The 25,323-nt window shown below is 41.9% G+C and overlaps 1 protein-coding gene across 10 annotated transcripts in view; it reads left to right on the forward strand.

The window, feature by feature from the left end:
* The window catches only part of PMS1 (PMS1 homolog 1, mismatch repair system component), a 106,161-nt gene that overhangs the window by 23,254 nt on the left and 57,584 nt on the right, over positions 1–25,323 (forward strand). For 9 of the 10 annotated variants that reach the window (XR_013960553.1, XR_013960554.1, XR_013960555.1 and 6 more), the window contains exons 5-7: positions 1,400–1,563; positions 17,083–17,199; positions 24,870–24,992. Coding sequence is in view for 7 of the 10 variants with exons in the window: in XM_080667302.1 (XP_080523428.1) it covers positions 1,400–1,563; positions 17,083–17,199; positions 24,870–24,992 (404 nt within the window). In the remaining 3 variants the exon portion in view is untranslated. The remainder of the gene's footprint in view (positions 1–1,399; positions 1,564–17,082; positions 17,200–24,869; positions 24,993–25,323) is intronic. The other variant, XM_080667304.1, reaches the window with a different exon arrangement.

A 25,323-nucleotide genomic window follows, 5' to 3' on the forward strand; every position in this document is an offset into this window, starting at 1 on the left:
TAGAAGATTTCAAGAGACCATTGCTCTCTATGTAGCAAAGAAGAGAAAAGCACATAATTTTTAAAACTTGTGTTATTTAAAAACCATTGAAGAACTGTGTCACAGAGAAGTTTAAATGAATTAAGTTCCAGAGAAAGATGACCCTCTCCTAGACAGGAAGAAACTAGTGGCCACTGGCATCCCTGGAAACATTCACTGAGACGGGAGGCATAGCAGGCAACAGAGCAGACCTCCTGTGGCTAGGCAGGGGACCTTTTATGGTCCTCGGAGAACCAGCCCAACGTTCAGTAGCCACACGGGAGCTTACATGACAGATTGGAAGAGGCGGTCCTCGAATACAGAGCCGGTTCACCTCAGATGCCTAGATTTCATCAGGACTTTTACTGAGTAACAAGTGATGAAAGAAGTTGGGACTAAGCTGGAGAGAGAAAGAAAAATCTTAAGTCTTGCAGTGCTTAGGTCTCAGAGCCTTGCTAGAGTAAGAGACATATTTCCATCCTCAAGACATTGGAAACTGGGAGTGAACCGGAACTAAAGGAAGGGGCAACTCGCTCCAACACAGATAAACTCCTGATTGTGTTGGAGAGATCCGCTCTTCAGCTGCTTGACAGAGGAAATGAAGTGCCTTCTCTGGGGAAAGTATTACCAACTTCATTACCTAATGTCCTTTTATGCACAGTGTCCAGGGAAAATAAAAATATTGAGAGACACAAGGATAGGAAAATGGAATCCATAATCAAGAGAAAAAATAGTTGATATAAGCATACCCACAGATGCCCCAGATATTTGAATTAGCAGATAAGAACTTTTAAAACAACTGTTATGCTGAAGAATTTGGAGGAAAAATGGTCCTAATTTCATTTTTTTTAAACAAGAGCTAATTAATAACCCAATATTTAAACAGTATAAATTTTTATACCTGTCTTCAACATTTAGTTAAGTAAATTCATAGTTTAAAAAAATACCCTGTTTTGAATATTTGTTGTTCAGAAGATGAGGGTAAATCAAACCAGGCAATGAGATATTGCAGATAAGAATTTTAGTGGAATAATTAAGGTTACCACATATGCTATGTAGAATAAGCATCATCCCGAGGTGTTTTGAATACCAGCAGAATTCTTAAGATACTACATCCTGGTAAGCCCATGTTTCTTTGCAGTGGTAGAAATAAGATTATTCTTGCTTTTACCACATAGAAGAGAGCACACCTATCAGGTCAGTCCTGTTACAGTAGAAGAGTGAAACATAGACTCAGAATAGCCAAGTTGATATTCTTTGGGCCAGAGTTGGAGGAGGACTGGCCTTCAGTGGTAGAAGGGGTTAATTACTGATTGTAAATGGATTTAAAGATCTGAACTTCCTTCCACATCTAAATATGTCTCTGTTTATCTACCAACAGGTACAACTGTAACTGCTTTAAGATTGTTTAAGAACCTGCCTGTAAGAAAGCAATTTTACTCAACTACTAAAAAATGTAAAGATGAAATAAAAAAGGTCCTAGATCTCCTCATAAGCTATGGAATACTTAAACCTGACTTAAGGATTCTTTTTATACATAACAAGGTATGCATTATTGTATTTCTGTAAGATTTTTTTGGTATATGATATATTAAAGGGACAATGTATTTTATCTAAATCAAACATGTAAAGAGTCTTCTTAAAATTTGGCCTCATTTGTTTAGTTTAATCACAGTAAATAGTCTTTATTTTGTTACTTAATATCTATATAAAATCTGATGGAACCTTTCATTTCTTAATTTCTAAGATCAGAGATCCCACCAACAGACTTCCACGCAAGCAGTGTCTCTGTGCTTCCTAAATCTGAAGATAAATAAAGACTTGTTCTTTTCCTTTAAGGAGTTCACAGTTTAGTGACATTTTTCATCATCTATTCTAACCCCTTCCTTCTTTGGAAGAGTTTATTTTTTAAAGGAAACTCTACCTTATTTTCTTCCATTTTTCAAAGCAGGACTGATGAGGAACTCTTGCTGCTTGATGAATCTTAGGGTAAAGAAAGGGTTACATAATTTCTGACTATTTTGTTTTTCATAAAATTTCACATATGTACCTTGAAATAGTTAATGGAAGGAGAGCAGAACCACACAGCAGAAGTGTGGAAGCCTGATGGGGAGTAAGGAGTTAACATTTATTGAGGACCCACACAATGCCAGGACCTGTGTAGGTACGTTAAACTCCTATAATCCACATCAGCAATCAAGTGAGGTAGACATATCAGTTTTGCAGTCGTCCTCTGAAACGAACTCAGGGAGGTCCAGTACTTCACTCCATATTGCAAGGCCAGTAAATTGTGATGGGATTTGAAACTAACATGCCTACAGAGTGCAGGCCTTTACACTCTGTTGCTTCCCATTTTAATAGTACTTTATAACAATAAACGCGTAACATGCCAGTTAGACCGGACGTCCTTCTGGACGACCTTCCGGACAAAGCCGGGCCTGCAGCCCAGGGATTGAGGAAGCTGCCCCGCTGTGAGGGAGGGACCCAGGCAGCCGCCCGGGCTGTGAGGGAGGGATCCAAGCAGCCAGGGAGATATCTAGGCAGCCGCCCGGGCTGTGAGGGAGGGATCCAGGCAGCCAGGGAGAGATCTAGGCAGCCGTGGGGGCTGTGAGGGAGGGATCCAGGCAGCCGCCCGGGCTGTGAGGGAGGGATCCAGGCAGCCGCCCGGGCTGTGAGGGAGGGACCCAGGCAGCCGCCCGGGCTGTGAGGGAGGGACCCAGGCAGCCGCCCGGGCTGTGAGGGAGGGACCCAGGCAGCCGCCCGGGCTGTGAGGGAGGGATCCAGGCAGCCGCCCGGGCTGTGAGGGAGGGACCCAGGCAGCCGACCGGGCTGTGAGGGAGGGACCCAGGCAGCCGCCCGGGCTGTGAGGGAGGGATCCAGGCAGCCGCCCGGGCTGTGAGGGAGGGATCCAGGCAGCCAGGGAGAGATCTAGGCAGCCGCGGGGGCTGAGAAGGCCTACTCGGCACACGTTTCATGCATTGGGCCTCTAGTGTTTACATAGTTCTTTTCCAGGCTTCAGAGCACTCACAACACTTTGTGAGTCAGACAGCATTACTTCTGTTTGCACGGGGAACTTGAAGCTCAGAGTGATCAAAGGAATCATTTCATTTCCTAGTAAGTAAGAGTGCTTAGGTCAGAACTGTTTTCACCCAGTTTCTTTCTACTCCACATGTTTTTACTTGTTAAGATTTTGTAGTAAACCAGGCTATGGTAGAATATTGACGATAAAAGTCTTCGGTCATTAAAAAAATAAAAAAGAAAGAAAAACATTAAGAATAGTCAACCACCTGTTCCTGCTGGCATAGAGCTCAACCCAATGATACCGTGAGATCTCTTCCAGCTCTACCATGCTGTGACTCCTCAGCATGTCAATGGGCGGGGGCTCGTCCTGCTAATATAAATAACACTAGGACCTCTGGATCCAAAGGATGTTTACTAATTAAAAGTTGAGTATAACCAATTAAGAAAAGATCAAAGACAGAAGAAATAGTGATCAGGAAGAGAAAACTGATGGAAAAGGTAAAATATTAGGATAGGAACTATATATTTATAGAAGTGAGTACAACTAAAGAAGAAAGTTAAGTAAGAGAAAACATAATCGAAGAATAAAACAAGATTATTGCCTCAGGTAATGGAAATGAGTAAAGTCAAATATATTTATTTATTTTTATATATATATTTATATTTACTCACACATATATATATATGCCCCTTATAAGCTTTGGATAAGTTTATATTATTTTCTCAGCTACTGTAAGATCATCAGTATAGGTATTTTAAGGAAGAAAAGTAGGGTTTTATACTGCATCTTACTGTTTTTGGAGGGCAACATATCTGACCTTACATTGAGCAAACACGAGTCTCTCGATGGCCTTCGGTAACGTCAAGTCCTGAAGAGTATGCTGAGAGTGTTATGCAGTGACAGTATGTCAGACTATCAGAAGTCTTCCAGTAAACCTAGGCATTAGCTATTATTACACAAGGAAACCATGGACTAAGCCACAACAAGCAGTCTATCTTCAAGCCTTTTTCTCTCAGTACAAATGGTTTTTCTACTTTCTGTTTCTTAATAGTGCTGTTGTGCCTCGAATTTTAAAAAATATTGTTAAACTTCCAAAAGCAGCATTGCCACATTTTCTTAAATCTTTTTGAACATTGAGTACAGTTCTGATCTTACTCTTTTTCTTTTAAACATGCTTACTCTTATCCTATTTTATGTGCTTTTCTGAAGAATGTTTGTGCCTTTGCTTAAAATTTAAACACGACAATGTCGGCATCTTTTCCTTTTTTGAAAAATTTTTTGCTGTAGAAGCAAACAATCACATTACACATAATATGAGAAGTACTATTGCTATTTTGACATCTTGGATTAGATAGTGTTTCTTCTTTTTATGAAGGTTTAACCTGCCAAGACATTCTTTGAATACTGATAATGTCAATGTTCTTGCCAGTATGGTTATGTTAGAAAGAGGTGTTTTTCTTCTTTCATCATCATGTTCCTTGAAAGCATATTGAATAATAAGGCAGCCAAAGGGAAATAATTCACAAGTGGATTCAGTGAGTTTATTTAAATAATTCACAAGTGGACTCAGTGAGTTTATTTAAATAATTTACAAGTGGACTCAGTGAGTTTATTTAAATAATTCACAAGTGGACTCAGTGAGTTTATTACTTGGAGAAATGCTAGAACCATTCCTTAGGACGAGCACTACAATTTTCAACTGTAGTTGTAATAACTGAGTTCCTGTAAAGTCCCGCTGCATATATTTTCATTTATAAAGTAATTTTCCATAATTAGAAGTTTTTCTCAGTGTGATAATATCTGAAACCAATTTACTATTCTTAGCTGTTTCATATGTACATGAGTAAGTCTATATATCCCTAGTTCAGAACATTATGTTAAATGTCTGAGTTCAGATAAGAGATACTTTCGTACTTCATACTTGTTGTTTTTCTGTGAATATTTCTTTTGCCCCAAATATTGTTTGTAGTTTTTAAAATTGTTTGGAATTCAATTTTTGTCTTCATAATTAGAAGCCCACTGATACTGCAAAAGCTAAATTGGATGTCATTGATATAAAAAGGTGGTAACTGGTACAAAGGAGAAGTGAGTGAAGGAATGACTTCCCACATCCCCACCTCCGTGTGTTGAGTGCTGACGTTTATTTGGATCAGTTCATGTACTGTTGAGGTTTGGAAGAATGGTGATAGCTTTCAAGAGTTGGCTCTCTGGTGTCCGTCAGTCTGGGAAGAGGAGGGCCTTAGTCAGGAACAGAAACCCAGGAAACTGGCCATGGTGGCTCCCACTGGACAAAGTTTTGGGGTTTCTTAGAAGGCTACTCTTCTGGGGTGATGTTCAAAGATTTGGGGGTGGGGGTGACCAAGAATGAGAAAGGGACTAGTTTATTGGATTATAAATTAAAGGTAGGTAAGTGGTAATTTATAATCTGTCCCTTACATTCAAAGATGTTTTTTTGCATCTTTACCATTTTATCCTTCGTTGCATCTTTTAGCCTTTTACTCCAATATTTTTTAATGTCCCAGTTTTGTTTCAGCTGTGCTATGAGGAATCAAGGAAAAGTCCTTTGCCCACAATCGGATCAGTGTTAAAGGGGGACGCCCTTTCCCCTTCCAGCTAGGGTTGTGGGGGCAGTGTAGTTAAAGAGAGACTTTTCAGGTTAGGGCTGTGCTTTAAATGCTTCCTTTTGAAGAAATTATTCCTTCAGTTCCGACGTTGAAAGTTTGGGTGGGTTTTGTTTTTGTTTCTTTTTTAGTTAATGAAGGCAGATGTCTCTTTAGATGTATTTTATTTATTTATTTTTTGAGAAGCTGAGCGATTTTAATTTATTTGTTTTTATAACTTTATTTTTATTGTTGACACTATTACAGATGTCCCCATTCCTGCTCCCCTTTGCCCACCTTCACCCAACCCCCACCACTCACCCCACCCCCCGTTAATTTAATGCATCGTTCATTCTCCTTTGGCTTCTTCCCAGCTGCTAGACTGAGAGCTTTGAGTAGGTGCTCTGGAGCAGTTCTGATGGCCTGCACTCAGAGAGAGCCTGCAGTGTGAGTCAGAAAATACTGCAAAAGTGTCTGGACAGTTAATAGATGGAAATAGGGAAAACTTGTTGAGTGGTTGTGGAGTGATATCGATCAATACTATAGAAATGGAGAGGACAGGACGTTTGCTTTGGGCTAGAACAGTCAGGGAAGACTTCCTGGTGGAAGTGTTCTGAGGGCCTCCGCTCTCAAAATAAGACCACTCCTCTCTCTTCTATGCCTCCCAGAACTCATAATCATGGCAAGACCTTAAAAGTCAGAATCTCGCAACTGTTCCCTGCTCTGGGACTATCAGCCCTAATGTCATCATGTTTTTATTCCTGTTGATGTCAGTTAACACAAGAAGCCTGGGTCTCTCAAATCATCCCTTATCACCCTGGACTCTTACTCATACCAACCATTGCTTTTTCTAGCTCTGCCCCTCACACCTGGCCATCTCTAGTGAAGTGCCCATTTCATGGTAAGCCAAAGGACAAGAAGAGAAAGGGATGGATTTAACCAGCATTCGGCTAGTCCTGTGTCCTTAGCCTTTTCTTGGATCACCGTGCTCTAACTGAAATCTGGCTCTTCCTGAGAACCTTGTATCCCTTGCAGCCTTTTCAAATGATGACTAAATATCTAAAGGATGACTAATGACTAATGACTAAAATACCATTTAGCTTTGAGTCTTGCTCTTCAGACTCCTAGATTATCATCACTGTAGTGAATTCAATATCCCCACAGGTAGTCTTTTTAGAGTCTCAGGTCTTTACCTCTCTCCTCCAGTGATTTTTATTCTCTACCCTGCCTCAGCCACTAATTCCTGTGGCTACCTTCCTGTAGACCTAGTCATTGCCCAAAACTACACCTCCTCCATTAATTTCAGCATTAAGTAGTTTACCTCTGACCACCACCTCCGTCTCTCCAGCTAACTCCCTGCCAGTCCTTAGACTCCATTGGACCTCTGATCTTTGACTCTGCTGCCTTTTAACGGTTTTTTGTCCCTGTTATCCTGTTCTCTCCTTTCCCTGCTGCAGTTCATGGTCCATAACTAACATTTCTTGGAAACTCCTTCGATATTCCTGCTCCTCTCTCACTAAACTGTACTTGTTTGACTAGCCGAATGCTGGTTAAATCCATCCCTTTCTCTTCTTGGTGCCTAAACCTGTACAGCTGGATGTAGCTAGAAAACACACACGTCTCCTGACTAGTACCACTTTAGGTCATGATCACAAACCTTAGTGCTTCCAAGTATTCACACTGTGTTTCTGTAGTCCATTTTCCCTCCTGGTCTCCTATCAGTGCTTTAAACAAACTTTATCATGGGTGCCGATTACCTGAGAATCTTGTTAAAAACGCACATTCTGATTCAGTAGGTCAGGAGGGCTTGCAAGTCTACATTTCCAACACGTCTCCAGGTGCTGCAGTTCCTGCCCCTTTGGGGGACTCCTAGAAAGTTACAGAAGAGGGAGGCTGACTTGGGTCACATGACAGGTGTTATTGATTCAGTATAGCAGAAGCAACATGTAAAAGTGATCTCACGTAGGGCCTCCTGCAATGTGGGTGCACCATAGGGGGATTCTATTACAGTAGAATTTGGTAATACAGGTAAATGGATCAAGATCATTCTAGGTAGAGAAATATTATGAACATTAACGATGCAGAGCCCATTTAGAATCAGTGAATAAGTCAGTCTAGGTGAGTAGGTATCTTCTATCTATATAAAAGCCTAAGCAACTGTTATGACCGGTGGACCAAACAACCCGTCAACCAGTCGCTATGACACGCACTGACCACCAGGGGGCAGACACTCAACGCAGGAACTACTCCCTGGTGGTCAGTGCACTACCACAGCCAACCTCCCACTGCCGGCCAACCTCCCACAGTCCCTCCCCCGGCCAGCCAACCTCCCATGGTCCCACCCCCCGGCCAGCTGGCCCTGATCAGCCCCAGTCTCTGGCCAGGCTGAGGGACCCCACCCGTGCATGAATTCGTGCACCGGGCCTCTAGTTTTATATAAAGGAATAGAGGAAGATAAATCTTTGAAGATAATTTGAGGCTAGGTTATAAAGGGTCTTGAATTCTTGGCTGTCTTTTTTTTTTAATAGAAAATTGGGAGCAGGGAAGTGACCTGATCAATGTGTTACTTCTGGCCATTAGTTTAGCAGTGGTTACAGGGAAGAATTATAGGAGGCTATAAGCAGTGATACCAGTTAGGTTATGAGTTTCTAGAAATGGGGCCTTTGCTTCTAGGTTAGTGGTCGGCAAACTGCGGCTCGCGAGCCACATGCAGCTCTTTGGCCCCTTGAGTGTGGCTCTTCCACAAAATACCACGGCCTGGGCGAGTCTATTTTGAAGAAGTGGCGTTAGAAGAAGTTTAAGTTTAAAAAATTTGGCTCTCAAAAGAAATTTCAGTCGTTGTACTGTTGATATTTGGCTCTGTTGACTAATGAGTTTGCCGACCACTGAGCTAGGTTATCCAGTTCGTTGGTATATAAGTGTTCATATAAGCTTGTGATTCTTTTTATGTGTGTGGCATTAGCTGTCTCTGCTTTCGTTTCTAATTTTATTTGAGTCTTTTTTTTTTTTTTTTTTTTTTAGTCTAAGGGTTTGTCAGTTTTGTTTCTTTTCAATAAACCAACTCTTAGTTTTGTGGATTTTTTTCCTGTCTCTCTATTTTCTATTGTATTTATTTCTACTCCACAATAATGGTTGTCGTTTTCTTTCTTTTGGTAACTTTGGGCTTAGGTTGCTGTTCTTTTTCTATTTTTTTTTTTTTTTTTTAAATAAATCTTTATTCAGATTATTACAATTATTTCTCCTTTTTTCCCCCATAGTTCCCCTCCAGCCATTTCCCACCCCACCTTCTGCCCTTACCTACCCCCCACTGTCCTCACCCATAGGTGTATGATTTTTGTCCAGTCTCTTTATGAACCCCCCCATACCCCTTTCCCCCTGAGAATTATCAGTCCACTCCCTTTCTATGCCCCTGATTCTATTGTATTCACCAGATTATTCTGTTCCTCAGGTTTTTAATTCACTTGATTTTTAGGTTCACTTGTTGATAGATATGTATTTGTTGTTCATAATTTTTATCTTTCCTTTTTTCTTCTTCCTCTTCTTTAAGAATACCTTTCAGCATTTCATATAATACTGGTTTGGTGGTGATGAACTCCTTTAGCTTTTTCTTGTCTGTGAAACTCTTTATCTGCCCTTCAATTCTGAATGATAGCTTTGCTGGGTAGAGTAATCTTGGTTGTAGGTTCTTGCTATTCATCACATTGAAAATTTCTTGCCACTCCCGTCTGGCCTGCATAGTTTCCGTTGAAAAGTCAGCTGACAGTCGTATGGGTGCTCCCCTGTAGGTAACTAACTGTTTTTCTCTTGCTGCTTTTAATATTCTCTCTTTGTCTTTTGCTCTTGGCATTTTAATTATGATGTGTCTTGGTGTAGTCCTCTTTGGATTCCTTTTGTTTGGGGTTCTGTGGGCTTCCTGGACTTGTAAGTCTATTTCTTTCACCAGGTGGGGGAAGTTTTTGGTCATTATTTCTTCAAATAGGTTTTCAGTATTTTGCTCTCTCTCTTCTTCTGGCACCCCCATAATTCTGATGTTGGTACGCTTGAAGTTGTCCCAGAGTCTTCTTACATTATCTTCAACTTTTTGGATTTTTTTTTTTGCTTTTTGCTTTTTCGGTTGAGTGTTTTTTGCTTCTTTGTATTTCAATTCTTTGACTTGATTTTTGTGTTCCTCTTGTCTGTTTTTGGGTCTCTGTATAATATTTTTTATTTCAGTCAGTGTATGTTTAATTTCTAGTTGGTCCTTTTTCATCTCTTCGAGGGTCTCGTTATATTTATCGGCCTTTTCTAGGATATTCTTAAAAAGCCTTATAACCGTGGTTTTGAATTCTATATCCAGTCGTTTGTTTTCCTCCATTTCTTTCGTTTGTGATCTGATTCTTAGACGCCGCATTTTCACTGCTTCCCTGAGTTGGTAGATTTGTGTGCTAGGTTTCCAATTTGGCCCAGTGGGTCTGCCTCCCCAGTTAACCTGGGGTGGACACTCTTGGTGCACCCCTTTGTGGACTGTGTGTACAGCCTTGTTGTAATTAAGTCTTTGTTGTTGTTGGTATCACTGGGAAGAATTGACCTCCAGGCCAGTTGGCTGTAAGGATCAGCTGTGTCTATGCTGGGAGAAGTCCGGTGCTGGAGACAGCCTTATAGGATTAGACTTGCCAAATTGCAATAGCCTCTGTGCTCTGCTTGGATGGGGTGGAGTCTCAGTCTTGGCTTCCCATCAGCCTTGCCCTTGCTAGCACGTGTGTGCCTTCAGTCCTCTGCCTTCCCGGTTCCCGATTCTCTGCCCGAGAGTCCAGACTCCCCCCACAAGAGCGTGGGTCTCCGGGGGCTCGCCTGGAACTGGGGTTCACTGCAGTCAGAACTGGGGCTCACTTCAGTCAGAACTGGTGTTCGGTGCCGTCAGGAGCCTCTCACTCCCTTCCGCTAGGGAAAGCCTGTGGCAGCCTCCCGCAGCCTTTGTGCACACTGGCGCAAGCGGACTTTCAGTCTTCCGCCTTCCCCGGCTCCCGAGTCTCCGCCCGAGAGTCCAGACTCCCCCCACAAGAGCGTGGGTCCCCGGGGGCTCGCCTGGAACTGGGGTTCGCTGCAGTCAGAACTGGGGCTCACTTCAGTCAGAACTGGGGTTTTGTGCCGTCAGGAGCCTCTCACTCCCTTCCGCTAGGGAAAGCCTGTGGCAGCCTCCCGCAGCCTTTGTGCGCACTGGCGCGAGCGGACTTTCAGTCTTCCGCCTTCCCCGGCTCCCAAGTCTCCGCCCGAGAGTCCAGACTCCCCCCACAAGAGCGTGGGTCCCCGGGGGTTCGCCTGGAACCGGGGTTCACTGCAGTCAGAACTGGGGCTCACTTCAGTCAGAACTGGGGTTTTGTGCCGTCAGGAGCCTCTCACTCCCTTCCGCTAGGGAAAGCCTGTGGCAGCCTCCCGCAGCCTTTGTGCGCACTGGCGCGAGCGGACTTTCAGTCTTCCGCCTTCCCCGGCTCCCGAGTCTCCGCCCGAGAGTCCAGATTCCCCCCACAAGAGCGTGGGTCCCCAGGGGCTCGCCCGGAATAGGTGTTCAGTGCAGTCAGAACTGGGGTTCAATGCGGTCGGGGGCTCCCTTCCCCCTTCCGCCAGAGAAAGCCAGCCAGGCACTCCGCCGCCCTTCCTCTCTGCGCGCACAAAGACCCTTTGCTGTACCTCCAATTCTCTGTGAGCTTTTCTCCTTCCTTCTAGTTGTAGAATTTTCACTCAGTCAGCTTTCCTGCGGTTCTGGATGGTGTCCGTTCTGTCTTTTAGTTGTAGTTTTGAAATTGTTGTGCGAGGCAGCAGTTTAGGTGTTTACCTATGCCGCCATCTTGGTTTCTCCTGCTGTTCTTTTTCTAGTTCCTTAAGGTGAATAGTTAGGTTGTTTGTTTGACATCTTTTTTTAAGGTAGACTATGAACTTCACTGTTTGTACTGCTTTTGCTGCATCTCAGGAGTTTTGGTATGTTCTTTTCATTTTTATTTATCTTAAAGAATGTGTTATTTAATTTCCACATATTGTGAATTTTCCAGTTTTCTTCTGCTATTGATTTTTTGTTTTATTCTCTTGTGGCCAGAAAAAATGCTTGGTATGTTTCAAACTTAAATTTGTTTTGTGACCTCCATGACTCACATGGGGAGAAGGTTATATGAGCTTGAAATTAATGTGTGCTTTGCTGCTCTAGGGAAGAGTGATTGGTGTATGTCTGTTAGGTCTGTAGTGTTACTCAAGTTCTCTGATTACTTATTGATCTGGATTTTCTATCCATTATTGGTCTTTTTCTGAAAAAGAGGAAAAGCTGAAATAAAATATTGTTGTAAAGCAATAGCAGCTTGATTTGGAAATAACCTTTTCCATAAAATTAAATGTGGGAGAAAGTAATGATTGCCTCAGGGTTCCAAGTTTAAAGAGTTGTTTAGAAAAGCTGATCTGAAGAGTTTCTGTAAACAGTATTAAGAAGTACGAGTAATCTGGAGGCAGTTATTAGACTCTGGTCAAGTTCACAAAGGCCTTAGAATAGGTTCTTGAGAAAGACGAGGCAAAGGCGTTCAAAGGCCATGTAAGGTCAAGGAGTCATCAGAGGTCAGAGAAAGCTCAAAATGGCGTGGGGAAGTAGGAGGAAGGCTGGGAGAGTTACTTGGGCCCACATTCTAAAGGACCTTGTCTACCTTACATGGGAATTTGGATTTCTTGCAAATTTCTAAAAGGGAATAAAATAAGGAGTTTCTAACAAAATGCGGTCATTCCCATGGCAGTTGGAGGATGGGTCCAATTGCGTTTAGTAGTAGTGTAATTGAAGAAGCTGGGTCAGTGCGCTAGGTGGTTGCACAGAGCACAGGGGAGAGGGTCTAGACAAGAAAACATTTCTCCTGTAGCTCTGACAAGATTGGATGAGCAATGGGAAAAAGATCACAAACAATGAGTATCTACCATCTCCCTTTGAAAGTTATGCAAAGATTGACTATGTTTTTAAATTTTTACTTTCTTTTTGAAATAAATCATACCTTTACATGGTGCAAAAACCAAAAAAATAGGAAAAAGTAAAGTAAAATATTTACTCTCATCTTTATCTCTCATCTGCTTGGCTCTTATAAGCAACCTCCTCCCCCGCCCCCCCCCCCCCCAAAAAAAAGGTAAAGTTACCAATTTCTTTGTTACTTTCAGGGGAAGTAATTATGTGTACTCTTAAAAAATTGAATCCTATCTAATAAAAGAGTAATATGCAAATTAACCACCACTCCGCTACACCCACCAGCCACGCCCACCAGCCAACCGTGAGCAAGTATGCAAATTAACCCAACCAAGATGGCGGTTAATTTGCATATCCAGAAGCAGAGTGAAGACTGAAGACAGCGTAGAAGGAAGAAGCCAAGCATTGCAGAAGGGAGCGAAGCTGCGGAGAAGGGAGGGAAGCAGACCACCGCAGGAAGCCCTATTGCAGGAATCTTCCTGCAGCGGGCCTCTAGTATAAAATAAAAAAGCAGAATGAAAGTATGAATAAGAGATTTTAAGTTCAGAGTCATGCTGAATATATTTTACCAAGATAGAATTCTTTTTTTAAAAGTCTCAGGCTACTTAGCAAGAATCAAATAATAACTTACTATGTTAATAGAATGTGATATTCTTTAACACTAGTATTAATGTTGTGATGGAATAATCATAATTTTATACTGAATCAAAACGTTTAACACTGTCTTAGTGATAAGCTTCTGTAGCTAAAATCATTGTCAGATTGCCAGTGTGGAAGAAACTGATCTTCCCTGTAATATTTTGTGCCCCTGCCCTTTTCTGAACCAGAGTCAGTACAAATACATAGGCAGGAGTAGATATACTGATCAGTTATATCGATTTATAAGACCTTGGAAGTAGTTAAAACATCTTAGACCATCCGTGCATATAATTATCACATAATTAGGCCAATATGTACACTTTTTATTTCATATTAATGAAGGAGTCTCCTTTGCTCAGACAGTCTTATTGGCATTGCCTTAATTAGTTAATTGTGCATCATCTGTGTGCAGCATCCTTTCCCCGTTAGCACAAATTGCCTTCACATTTGAGGTATACTAATTAAATACTGAGTATTCTCATCTAATTTTATTTCCTTCAGAAAGTACATGTAATTAAGTAGAAACGGTAGCAAGATATATTTATATATCTTCTTCAATCAACTACATGGTGTGCATGTAATAATATATTTTTGATGGAGGTGTTTTTTGCACTGTCATCATACTGACTAGAGTCAGATTCTTAGTTGGCACATCTAGATGCTCCAACTTTGTGTGACCTAAATAGAAAACATATGGGGGCATGTGTGTTTATTTTTAGCACATGCTAAGCTTTCGGCCTAAGGGCAAAATATATGAAAACTTCAGGAAGTGAGAAGAATATCTGTTTTAGAAAATAATGTAGGATTAATTAAATGGTAGGGAAAGCAAACTAAAAACTATTTACTATAGAAAACATAGTATTTAAAAATTTAGTGTCTTCTAGATCCTTCATTTTTAATTATCATATTTTTTGTTTATTTCTTTAATAATGGATTTTGCCTAATAGTGAAATTGAATTTGTTGGGAGACCTCTTTATCATTTATTGCTAGCCCAACTGTAAGGCTAGTTTAGAAAATGCTTCTAAATTAGCCCCTTTGATGCAGTAATTGCCTGCTGTGAAATAATGCTCCAGAACTACTAGCAGTGTTTACTTAAAATTTTTTTTCACATTTAATGATTTTCATGTTTCATAGCTTTTTTAGAACCCATTTCCTCAAGTAGCCTTTTTAAAATTCTGTATAGCTATCAGATCAGGCAGTGAAATTGCATCTTTATATATTAATCAACAAAGATTCCTATCTAAGGCCTCACCTGACGCATCACTCTAATACAAACTAAACAATATGATGTTTCCATTAGAAGTATCACAGGCTTTAAAGCAGGAATTTTGAACCATAAGTTTTCTTGAAATACTTTCTTTACTACTTTATTTTAAGTATATTTTCTATATATGTATGTCAGTATCAGCTAGCATAGCTTTGAAGAGATAACTGTTTTGGTGAATAAGTTTTTACAGACTATTTTTTAAAAAATATATTTTATTGATTTAATACAGAGAGGAAAGGAGAGGGATAGAGAGTTAGAAACATCGATGAGAGAGGAACATCGATCAGCTGCCTCCTGCACAATTCCTACTGGGGATGTGCCCGCCACCAAGGTACATGCCCTTGACCGGAATCGAACCTGGGACCCTTCAGTCCGCAGGCCGACGCTCTATCCACTGAGCCACACTGGTTAGGGCTATAGCCTATTTTTTGTTAAAAGTAACTTGTGATATGGAAAGTATGAAGCAGTGGCAGGGGGGTCATTTCACTCCAATACAGTTGCAGATTATTCAGAACTTGAACTACTTTCTGTTATTTTGAATATTGTCCCTGAAAGCACAAGCTACTGGGTAGCTTAAAATAACAGCCTTGATAGCAGAAGCAGCACTTCTTTGTCTATTTACAAACACAAACACACAGGCAGCGCAGATTTCAGTCTGGCAGTTCCTCAGAAAATAAAGTGACGGCCTTACCCAGCAGTCCCACTCCTGGTGTGTACCCAAGGGAAGTGAAAGCAGAGCACACGGAAACGTGCACGAGTCCCTAGCAGCAGCATTCGTCATAGCTGAAAAGCGGGAACAACACCCATGTCCGTCATCTGATGGAAGGTGATTCTGATGTGTGTCCATCCAATGGAGCCATATGGAGCCATTGAAAGGAATGAAGTCCTGGTGGGTAAACAACATGGGCCACCCTTGGAAACACCGTGCTAGTGAAAGAGGCCACTCACAAATGCCGTGTATTGTGTGATTCCATTTATATGAAATACCCAGAGTGTGCAAATTTATAGAGACAGAAAGTACTTTAGGGATTACTTAGTAGGAAGAAATGGGAGTGACTGATAAGGGTACAGGCTTTCTTTTTGGGGCGATAAAAGTGTTCTAAAATTAGATTATGGTGATAGTTGCACAGCTCTGTAAATGTACTAAAAACCATTGAATTGTACACATTAAATGAGTGAGTTGTAATGGTGTGAATTATATCTCAAAACTATTACATTTTTTTAAAAAGAAAGAATATCAAAGGTTGCTTTGGATCTCCTAAAGCAAAATGACTACTTAGTTACTAAGACATGATTCCTAATGTGTATATGGTATGGCAACCAGCCGTCTTCATCTTTCAAAACAAAGAGCTAGTTTGCAACTCCAGTGGTTATTTTTCTGTAGAAAAAAAAGTACCCATTTCCTCACTCCTTCAACAAATTGGTGTTTATTGGGCCCTGCTGGGTACCTGACAGTGTTCTTGGTCCCAGGGACCAGTCACATGCCTGGTTCTCTGTGCCTCACCTTCCCATGCACTCAGCCACCGTGTCACATGAAGTCTGTTTCATAGTCCTTAGGCTGTCTGTCCCTCCTGATGGCCACATCTCTGTTCTTAACCTGCTCGCTTGACACTGGTCACATGGGACTTCTTCTTCGTTAGGAACTTCTTGGTTCCGTGCACCATCCTGTCTGCGGCCCTTCCCTCCCCGTGGCTACACCTTTGCGGCCTTCTCCCCTTCCTCTGCCGGCGCTCGCACGTTGCTGTGATGTTTCCTCCTGGGCCCTGTGCACGTTTCCTCAGGATTCGGGAGGGCTAAGGGAGTATTTGTTTAATGAACGAATGGACTTGTGTTGACGGTTTCTCAAGAGATTTGGCTATAATTGGACCGTATGTTAACTGGAGAAACTGCAGTATCTCACACCAGATCAGGGTCTTCACAACCAGACTTCGGTCCATGTTTCTCTTAAACCACCCGGCTACATATTTGCAGTGAAAAAAATGTGAGCTAATTATTCAGCTTTTGAGTTTATGAGATTCAGGTAGCAAGTTCTCTGTATATAACCGGTAATTATGAAGGTAATTTTAAAAAGTATGCATCATTCCAAATTATTATTCCAGTTCAACTATTTACAGAAACCTCATAGAATAGTTGTCTATCATTAATCAAATACCTTATTTAGAGGAACAATTTAATTTAAATATACGCTGAAGTATATACTGCGAAGTTTAGACGAGGTAGGAAATTAATACATAATGAAACTGTTTTATGCCAGGCACTGCCTTATGTGTCTGCCTCCATTATATATTTTCATTTCCCAGCACCTCTGGGAGGTAAATATTCTTGGTTAGGTGTGGAGAGGAGGAAACCGAGGTTAAGGGAAGCGAAACCAGTTTCATGCCGCAACATACACAGCTACCAAAATTCAGAACCAGAGCCCGTCAGCCTGTTCATGCATCCGTTCTTTCCAGGCATCTCTTCCAAACGCTGCTGGGAATAGAAGCGGGTGGAGGCTAAGCACACAGACCAGTGGCGCGGTGAATGTAGTCAACCTAAACGGTGTTCCAAGTTACCTGTGTCTTTTCTCCCCAGGCGGTTGTTTGGCAGAAAACGAGAGTATCGGACCATAGGATGGCTCTCCGGTCTGTCCTGGGAGCTGCCGTCATGGGCAACCTGGAGCCCTTCCAGTCCCACTGTGCGGAGGCTCAGGTACACCGCGGGGGTGGTCTCCCCAGGTCGCCGCTGCCAGGGAAACGGCTGCATTATTTCCCTGTTGCCGGTCTGAGGGGGCAAGAGTCTTTAACTATTGTACTTACATTAAGTTTTAAAAATTTTAAATTTAGGATGTCATCTATTTGCTTTCCACTATGAAAGAAAAGGACTTTTAACTCTTACTCTTTCCCCCCCTTTCTTGTTCTAAGTATATACTGCAACTTCCTTTTCTTCATCTGTCACCCTCAGACAGTGTTTCTTGACTTCCTATGACAATGGATATGGTTATTAACACCCCAATCTTATTATTTTTATACATTTTATTGATTTTTTACAGAGAGGAAGGGAAAGGGAGAGAGAGTTAGAAACGTCGATGAGAGAGAAACATCCATCAGCTGCCTCCTGCACAACCCCTACTGGGGATGTGCCTGCAACCAAGGTCCATGCCCTTGACCGGAATCAAACCTGGGACCCTTGTGTCCGCAGGCTGACGCTCTATCCACTGAGCCATACCGGTTCGGGCCCCAATCTTATTTTTGCTTGCCCTTTCCTCTCAGTCATGTCAACTCTACTTTTATGTTACCAAGTTTAATAACCAATTTTCTTTTTTTTTTTTTAATTATTTTCTTGCTTTTCTTGCTAAGTTACTTTGTTTAGTTATCGGGATTTTTTTTTTAAAATATATTTTATTGATTTTTTACAGAGAGGAAGGAAGAGTGATAGTCAGAAACATCGATGAGAGAGAAACATCGATCAGCTGCCTCTTGCACACCTCCTACTGGGGATGTGCCCGCAACCAAGTTACATGCCCTTGTCCGGAATCGAACCTGGGACCCTTGAGTCTGCAGGCCGACGCTCTATCCACTGAGCCAAACCGGTTTTGGCACCAATTTTCTTATATAACCATTTCTTAAGTCTTCCATCGTTTGTTTGAAGATTGAATCTAAAAGTTGAAAATATATATGGGGTATACAGTACTACAACTATAAATAATCTTCATTGCAAACCCAAGTATGTGCTAGAATTACATCTCCTCTATAGGGATTCGGTTTTACATCTCTCTATGCCATGCATAGAGAATATTCCCATTGTCCCAATTAAATAGAATCTCTTTGTTTCTTTCCCCATTAATTACATGAAATTTGTCGTGTTTTTCTTTGCCTCCTATATGGACTATCTTATTTTTTATTTTTCTGGGCTTTCCAAAAGTTTTTCTTTCTTTCTTTTTTTTTTTTTTAGTGAAGAAACTTACTTTATTATGTCAGCAATAAAATCTTTCAGCAATAAAATCTTTCAGTTTTCTAGGCATTACTGGTAACCCATTTCGTTCCATTCTTTGCTCTCATTGTTCCCGGAACTCACTCATTTCCTATTTGGATTGATTGTTTCAGGCATTCTCATCCTGGGCTTCCTTTTCACAGGAGTGCTGGCTATTTCAGTTATTTCTTGTGTCCCATGCCTTCCTCTTCTTTGGAATTTATTCTTATTTGTCTGATATGCATCTTTAAATATCTCTCACAGAGGTGAGCTTTCATGTCTAAGTGACTCTATTTTTCACCTTCTCTTGTTGATACTCTGGTGGATATAAAATTCTAGATTAGATAATTTTTTTTAGAGCTTTGATGACATTGAATACCTTTGACCATCCATTGTTGCTGATGGGAAGATTAATATATTTCAGTTCTTTCTTTCCAAGGCAAGGCAATGTATTTTTCTACCTGAAAATTTTAGGCTCTTTCCTTCATCTTTCTTCTTTACTTTTATGAGGCTATGTGTAGGTGTGTGTCTTTTATTATACATTTGCTTAATATGCTGAGCTGTTGGTGTGAGACCTAAATCTGAAGACTTTTTTTTTCCCCGTTCTGGGTTATCTTCTTGGATATTTTTTCTGTTTTTTAATGAAAGCTCCCTGTTGTTGATTGGGACCTCTTATTTTTCTTCGTTTGTTTCAAATTTTTCATCTTTCTTTTTTCTGTAAGTTTTTGGAGATCTCTGATTCTTTTACCCCATCTACTGAATTTTTTTCTTATTCTGAAAGTGCTATGTTTAATTTCTAAGAGCATTTTAAAGTTTTGTTGCTTCTTAGTAACTTATTCTTGTTTTATGGATACAAAATCTTGAATCTTTCTGAAGATAATAACTTTTTTCTTTTTAATTATTTGTTCCTTAAATAATCTTTTCTCTTAGGACAGTGGTCGGCAAACTCATTAGTCAACAGGGTGGCAAACCGTAGCTCGCGAGCCGCATGTGGCTCGCAAACCGCAGTTTGCCGACCACTGTCTTAGGAGGTCAATTTCGTTTTGCTTATCAGGTTCTTTTTTTTCCACGCCTCTCATTCTTTTGCTGTCTTTTCCCCTGAATAGCAAGTCTGATTGGGAACTTGGTGTTTGTGGCTGTCCGGCTCCACTCCGTTGTTAAGTTATAAGATCCTGGTCCTGTGCCTGAGTTATGGGGTGGGGCTTCCTCCACAACCATGCTCACTGCCCTGGGAAATTCACTTTATCTCCCTCCATCCCCGCCCTTTTCCTCCTCCTCTTCCTTCTCCTCCTCCACTTCCTCCTCCCCCCTCCCTTTCTTAGCACTAAATTAAATTGTAATTGGTTTGTGGAAGACTGTCCTCATTCATTTCCTTGAAGAAGGAGCTCTTTTGTGGTTCTTGTGTGTCTGCTGATTCAGCCTGAAGGTTCTCTGTTCTACCGGACAGTTGGCTTCTGTGTTCTGCTCTTCCCTCTTTTTATAATTTGTGGGAATCTCTTTTCTGCTACTGGCTCCCCCTTATTCTCTTTGCAGTGCTGAGTTTTTAATTATTATCATTTTAGTAGAGTCTTGGATGGGAGCTTGTGCTCACTTAATGCCTTAAGAGTTCTCTCTGCCCTAGGAAGGAGTCCGGCCAGCCTTAGTGGCCAGCTGCAATGCCTGGAGTGTGGCCATGATCTGACATGGATCCTGTTTTTCAGAACTCACTTAGTTTCGACACACCCAAATGCCACCGAAGACGGGTGATGGTGGCTGACTTGGGATAGTCAGGGTATTGTCTACATTCCCATAGGCTCCCTGTGGCTTCATGGGGCTTTATTGCCTACACTGGTGACTTGGGAAGTGTGTGACAGGAGGTCCTCCTTGATGTCTGTGGTCTGTGCTCTAGAAATTCTAACTGCCGTAGGCTGGTCTGAAGACCAGCAGCATTGGCATCACCTGGGAGCTAATGGTTAGAAACGAAGAATCTCAGTCCTCATTCCAGACACACTGAATCAGAGTCTGAATTTTAACAAGGTGTCTCCAGGTGCGCATTGAAGTATGAAAAGTACTGACATAGACCTTGACCAGGTATGATTCCATGTGTTGATGGGACTGTCTCATGAGCAGTTCTGCAGTTGGGAATTTTTTCCTCTGATGTGTATTGAGATGTGTTGCTTAGATCTATGCTTGCCTGTTGATTTTTTTTAAAGGTCTTTTCTTGAGATAGAATTTCATAAGGGCTGTTGGTAATCTATGAGAGATACCCAAACTTTAGATGCATCCTCATGTGGGTATTTTTGCGTTGAGGAATGGGAGAATTTGGAAAACGAGTGGCCCCGGTCCCTTGGGCTTTCAGAACGATAAACCTTTGGAGTGTGTCTCTGGTGAGAGTAATCTAAATACCATCTTCTGTCGTGCACAGTCTGGACGGGTGTTCTCTTACGTTGTTAGCAGCCACCCATCACCCTTGCATGCTCTCTGGGCTTGTCAGGAGAGCTGTTTTATGTCAGAGTTTCTTCGACACCTTCTCGTTTCTGTCCAAAGGCAATCTTAACTTGGTTTGCCAGCTGCTAGTAGCTGCCCCCTCACTGCGTTTTTGTCTTCCTCACACACCTGTAAGTTGTGAGACTTACTCATCAACGCCCCTCACCGGACTCGGCTGGCGGATGGCCACTGGGAACCCCGGGGGTAGAGAATCTTTGTAGCTCTCTTCCCTTAGTGGTAAAGGTCGCTCTTCTTTGTCCAGGAACTCCACTTGGGAAGAAGCTCCAGTTACCGGCGGTGGCCCCATGTGCACCACTGCCGTGGGAGCATCTGTTAGCTGCTTCCCCGTGTGGTTTTGTTGGCTTCGTGGAGCTCTCCAGTTCTGTTTTGGGGGTTTTTGACATCTGTCTTCTAGGTGATATTATTTTTAGGATTCAGAATTTATGCATTTTTCTGTTCTCTGCTAAACTTAATTTATAGCTGTTAGTTTTGATTTCTTTATCTTCTGGGTTATTATAAAATTGACTTTTTTCCGTTACTCTTTTGAAAGCATGGTACACATAGTAAAGTCAAAGTCCTTCTCATGCTTTATCATTTCTACTTTCCTGAGAAAATATTCTCATTCTCTGCTAGTTTACATGCTTTGAAATTTTAATTTGCAAAATCACCTTGAATGCAGATTTGTCGTTTAGAGTTTCCCCCTCTTTCCCTTTCTCTCCCTCCTCGTAGTTTGGCAGATACCACCCCCCTCCCAGCCCCAGTTCAAAATGAGGTGCTATGATTAGTGGTCACTGCCTTTCATCCTGCCAAGATTTTAGGGACCCCTTTGCCTAGCTGATTGGGCTTACCCTTCGCTTTGTTTTGGAGTTGTGTGTGCTCTTTCTGTGACCCTTGCAAACAGCCACACACGGTCTTTTTAAGCATTTTGGGGTTCTGGGTTGGAGGGAGGATATCGCAGCCACCCATTCAAGTTGGAAAGCTGGTTTCAACTCCATGTTTTGTATGGGCGTGTTCTCTGTCCTTCTTTCCACACAGAATTTAATTTCCAGCTGTCACAGCTGGTTTCTGGTCCTACAGCACATACGACTCCGGACTTCAGCCAGCACGCCCTGTTAACGTTTTTCACACATAACATCTTTACGTCTGTCATTTTAAAAATGGTTCGGTCTTTTGAAATTATTGTAAAATCTAATTTTAGCTCTCTGTGCCTTCTATTTATAGTTGGGATGGGGGAGAAGGACATTTCTACATGACTTATCCCATTATCCTGACCAGAGTACTTAAAGTATTACCGTAGGAACATAACTCCATGGTGTTCTAGAGGTTGACTGAAATGGGAGAAGGACTCGTGTGAGGAGACCAGTTACTGTTGTTCCAACAGGATCGGGTGGAGGAGAAGAGATGGGTTTGACAAGTGGGTAGGTAGTAGGGCCCTTCATCTAATTTTTTATTTTGTTGCACTGATTTGGTCTTGTATCGATATCATTTTTCCATGACCTAGCTGATTTTCACTTTTTATAGCATTGTATAAAACTTTGCTCTTTGATTTTACTTTTTCCATGTAACATAAATATAGTTTGTTAGTTCTTAAGATTATCCTAAGCTGTTTTTAAAAGCTCAGTATTTTGGGAGGGATAGTAATTATTCAGTGGCCGGTCAAGATGGTGTGAAAGGAAATCACTAGCAGTATTCACAATTTCTTCTTCATTTCAGTCTTCATAATTACCTATTTGGGGCAGCCTTTTTAAATCCACAAGCTTAGTAAGGCTTTTAGAGACTAAATAGGCGATCCCTGATGCTCAGCAGGTGCTTTAAGAAGGGTCTCATGTTACCTGTTCAATTATACAACCATTTCTAAGTGCTGTGAAGTTTTGCAGTTAATTAAGTAGTATCATTTTGAAATGGATTATCCAGCTTTACTAATTTACTTTTTAAGATTGGCACAGTTTGGCACTGTGACAGTAATGCACTTAGCGTTCTAAAATTGGTGATGTGTCTTCCTTCCTCAAACACTTATTGCCAAGGGCAGCGATGCCAGAGACATGGGTGGCGGCCCTCAGGCTGTGTTGTTAAGGAGCCCCATGGTTTCTGGGGGACTGAAAATAGCAACCCCGCAGACTCTGACTTTCCTAACCCTAAGCTGAAGCTTTCCTGTTATTAACAGGTCAGTAACACATCTGGCTCTGCTGTTTCAGATAGATTGTAGGCCTGTATTTTAAATAACTGGACCAAGAGGACATAGCTAGCAGCGGGGCTGGGATTAAATCTTGTCGGTCTGGCTCTGAATTGTGTTCTTAAAGATTGTGTTATCTTTAAAGGGGAAAGTAGGAGCATTTTCCTTGCCTCCTGTTCCCTCAGTGGCTCTCTTCTCATTGGTAATTTTTTCTAGGATCCTTCTTCATTTTCTTCTCTTTATATTTGTAAAATGGAGAAAGAATGCATAAAAATACTAAATAAATAATTGGTTTGTTTGTAAAAGAGTTCTCTAAATGAAAAATAAGATAAAATACAACACTGTAGCCGAAACCGGTTTGGCTCAGTGGATAGAGCGTCGGCCTGCGGACTGGAGGGTCCCGGGTTCGATTCCGGTCAAGGGCATGTACCTTGGTTGCGGGCACATCCCCAGTGGGAGGTGTGCAGGAGGCAGCTGATCGATGTTTCTCTCTCATCGATGTTTCTAGCTCTCTATCCCTCTCCCTTCCTCTCTGTAAAATATCAATAAAATATGTTAAAAAAAAAATACAACACTGTAATCAATGTCAAAGAGCAAGATACTTTTTTAAACTTTATTTTTATTGTTGACACTATTACAGGTGTCCCCATCCCCCTCACCCCCCCCTACCTTGCCCAACTTCACCAAGCCCGTCTAGCCCAGAGGAGGTGGCTAAGCACGTCATCCAAGTCCCAGACAATGGCCTTCGAGAGTCTAACCCTTGGAGTGTCCCAGCTTCGAGCCTCCCTCCCACCCCTCCCCCCAGAAAGAAGGGGGCCGCGTAAAGTCACTGCTGGGTGTAGCCAGCAGACCCGCTAGAACCACGTTCGGCAGTGTGGCCTTGCCCGCAGTCGGAGGCAGAAATTGGAGTCTGGACCCTGCCCCCCCCAGGCTGGTGCTGTAGCCAGAGGAGTGCTCCTCCCTGAGAAGGCGGTGTCTGGCTCTCCCAGACGGACTGAATTCCCACTCACTTGCACCACCGGATGCTGTGGGGGCTCCTTTCCTGTCTGTTGCTCTTGGTTGGGGCTCCCTGTGTCACACGCTCCTCGGAGCGGGAGTTTTGCAGCCACCAGCACATCTGAGGGTGGGGGCTAGCCTTCTCGGAGTCTCTGCCCTTCTTACCAGTCTCTACATGGCTGCTTCTGTAAGTTCTTGGTTACTCTATTTCAGTTTAGCTAGCCTTCAGTTGGTTATTCAGGTTGATTGCTTTATAATTTAGCTATAAACCCAGTTTGGGCTGGGAGCAGGTTTGTGTAGCTTCCATGAATTCTGCAGCCATCTTGGAATCCAAAGAGCAAGAGATTTTTAACTCAGAAATAAAACCCAGTCAGATTGGCTTTATAGCATACTCAGAATAAGTATAGAAACAGCCACTTCTTTATAGGAAAAGGTGGCTAAAAGGAAAGAATTTTAAAAGACAGAATTTAAAGTTGAGCAGAGAGAGCAGTATTTATGTCTTCTTGCAGTAAGATATATGCCCATTCATGAAGCTTTTATGAATGTCCATTTTTCCTTAACATAGAATTGTAAAAGGAGAGAGTTAGAGGCAGAGAACACCAATTTAACATGCTTCCAATATTTTATTTGAAGTTAATGCTCAAGACATGGTTATCAGACCATAAGATGAAAATGTATTTATGTTTTGATAACTTGTAATGTATTGTATGTAGCCAGACCCATGGAACCACACTTATTGTGACATTGCATATTAATTCTGTAATTACAATTATAGATTTATCTAAGTGGATTTCTGCCAAAGCATGATGCAGACCACTCTTCCACAAGTCTTTCAACCCCAGAAAGGAGTTTCATCTTTATAAACAGTCGGCCAGTACACCAAAAAGACATATTAAAGGTAATCTCTTTAAGAAAAAAAAGCATTGCTTGCATCAGAAATGAAAACTAGCTCTGTCATTTGTCAACTTGTTACAAGGGTTACTTCTAAGACTTCATTCTGAAACTAGAGGCTCAGTGCATGAAATTTGTGTACGGGGGAGGGGGGTCCCTCAGCCCAGCCTGTGTCCTCTTGCAATTCGGGACCCCTCGGGGGACGTCAGGCCTAAACCAGCGGTCAGACATTCCTCTCGCCATCCGGGATGCTGCATGCACCAGTGACCATACAGGTGAAAGGCATCTTGCTGTTGTGTGGGCAGCTACATCTTTTTGCCCTGATTATAAAAAGTAGT

This window comes from Plecotus auritus (genome assembly GCF_963455305.1).
Source record: "Plecotus auritus genome assembly, chromosome: 5".
NCBI classification, from domain to species: Eukaryota; Metazoa; Chordata; class Mammalia; order Chiroptera; family Vespertilionidae; genus Plecotus; species Plecotus auritus.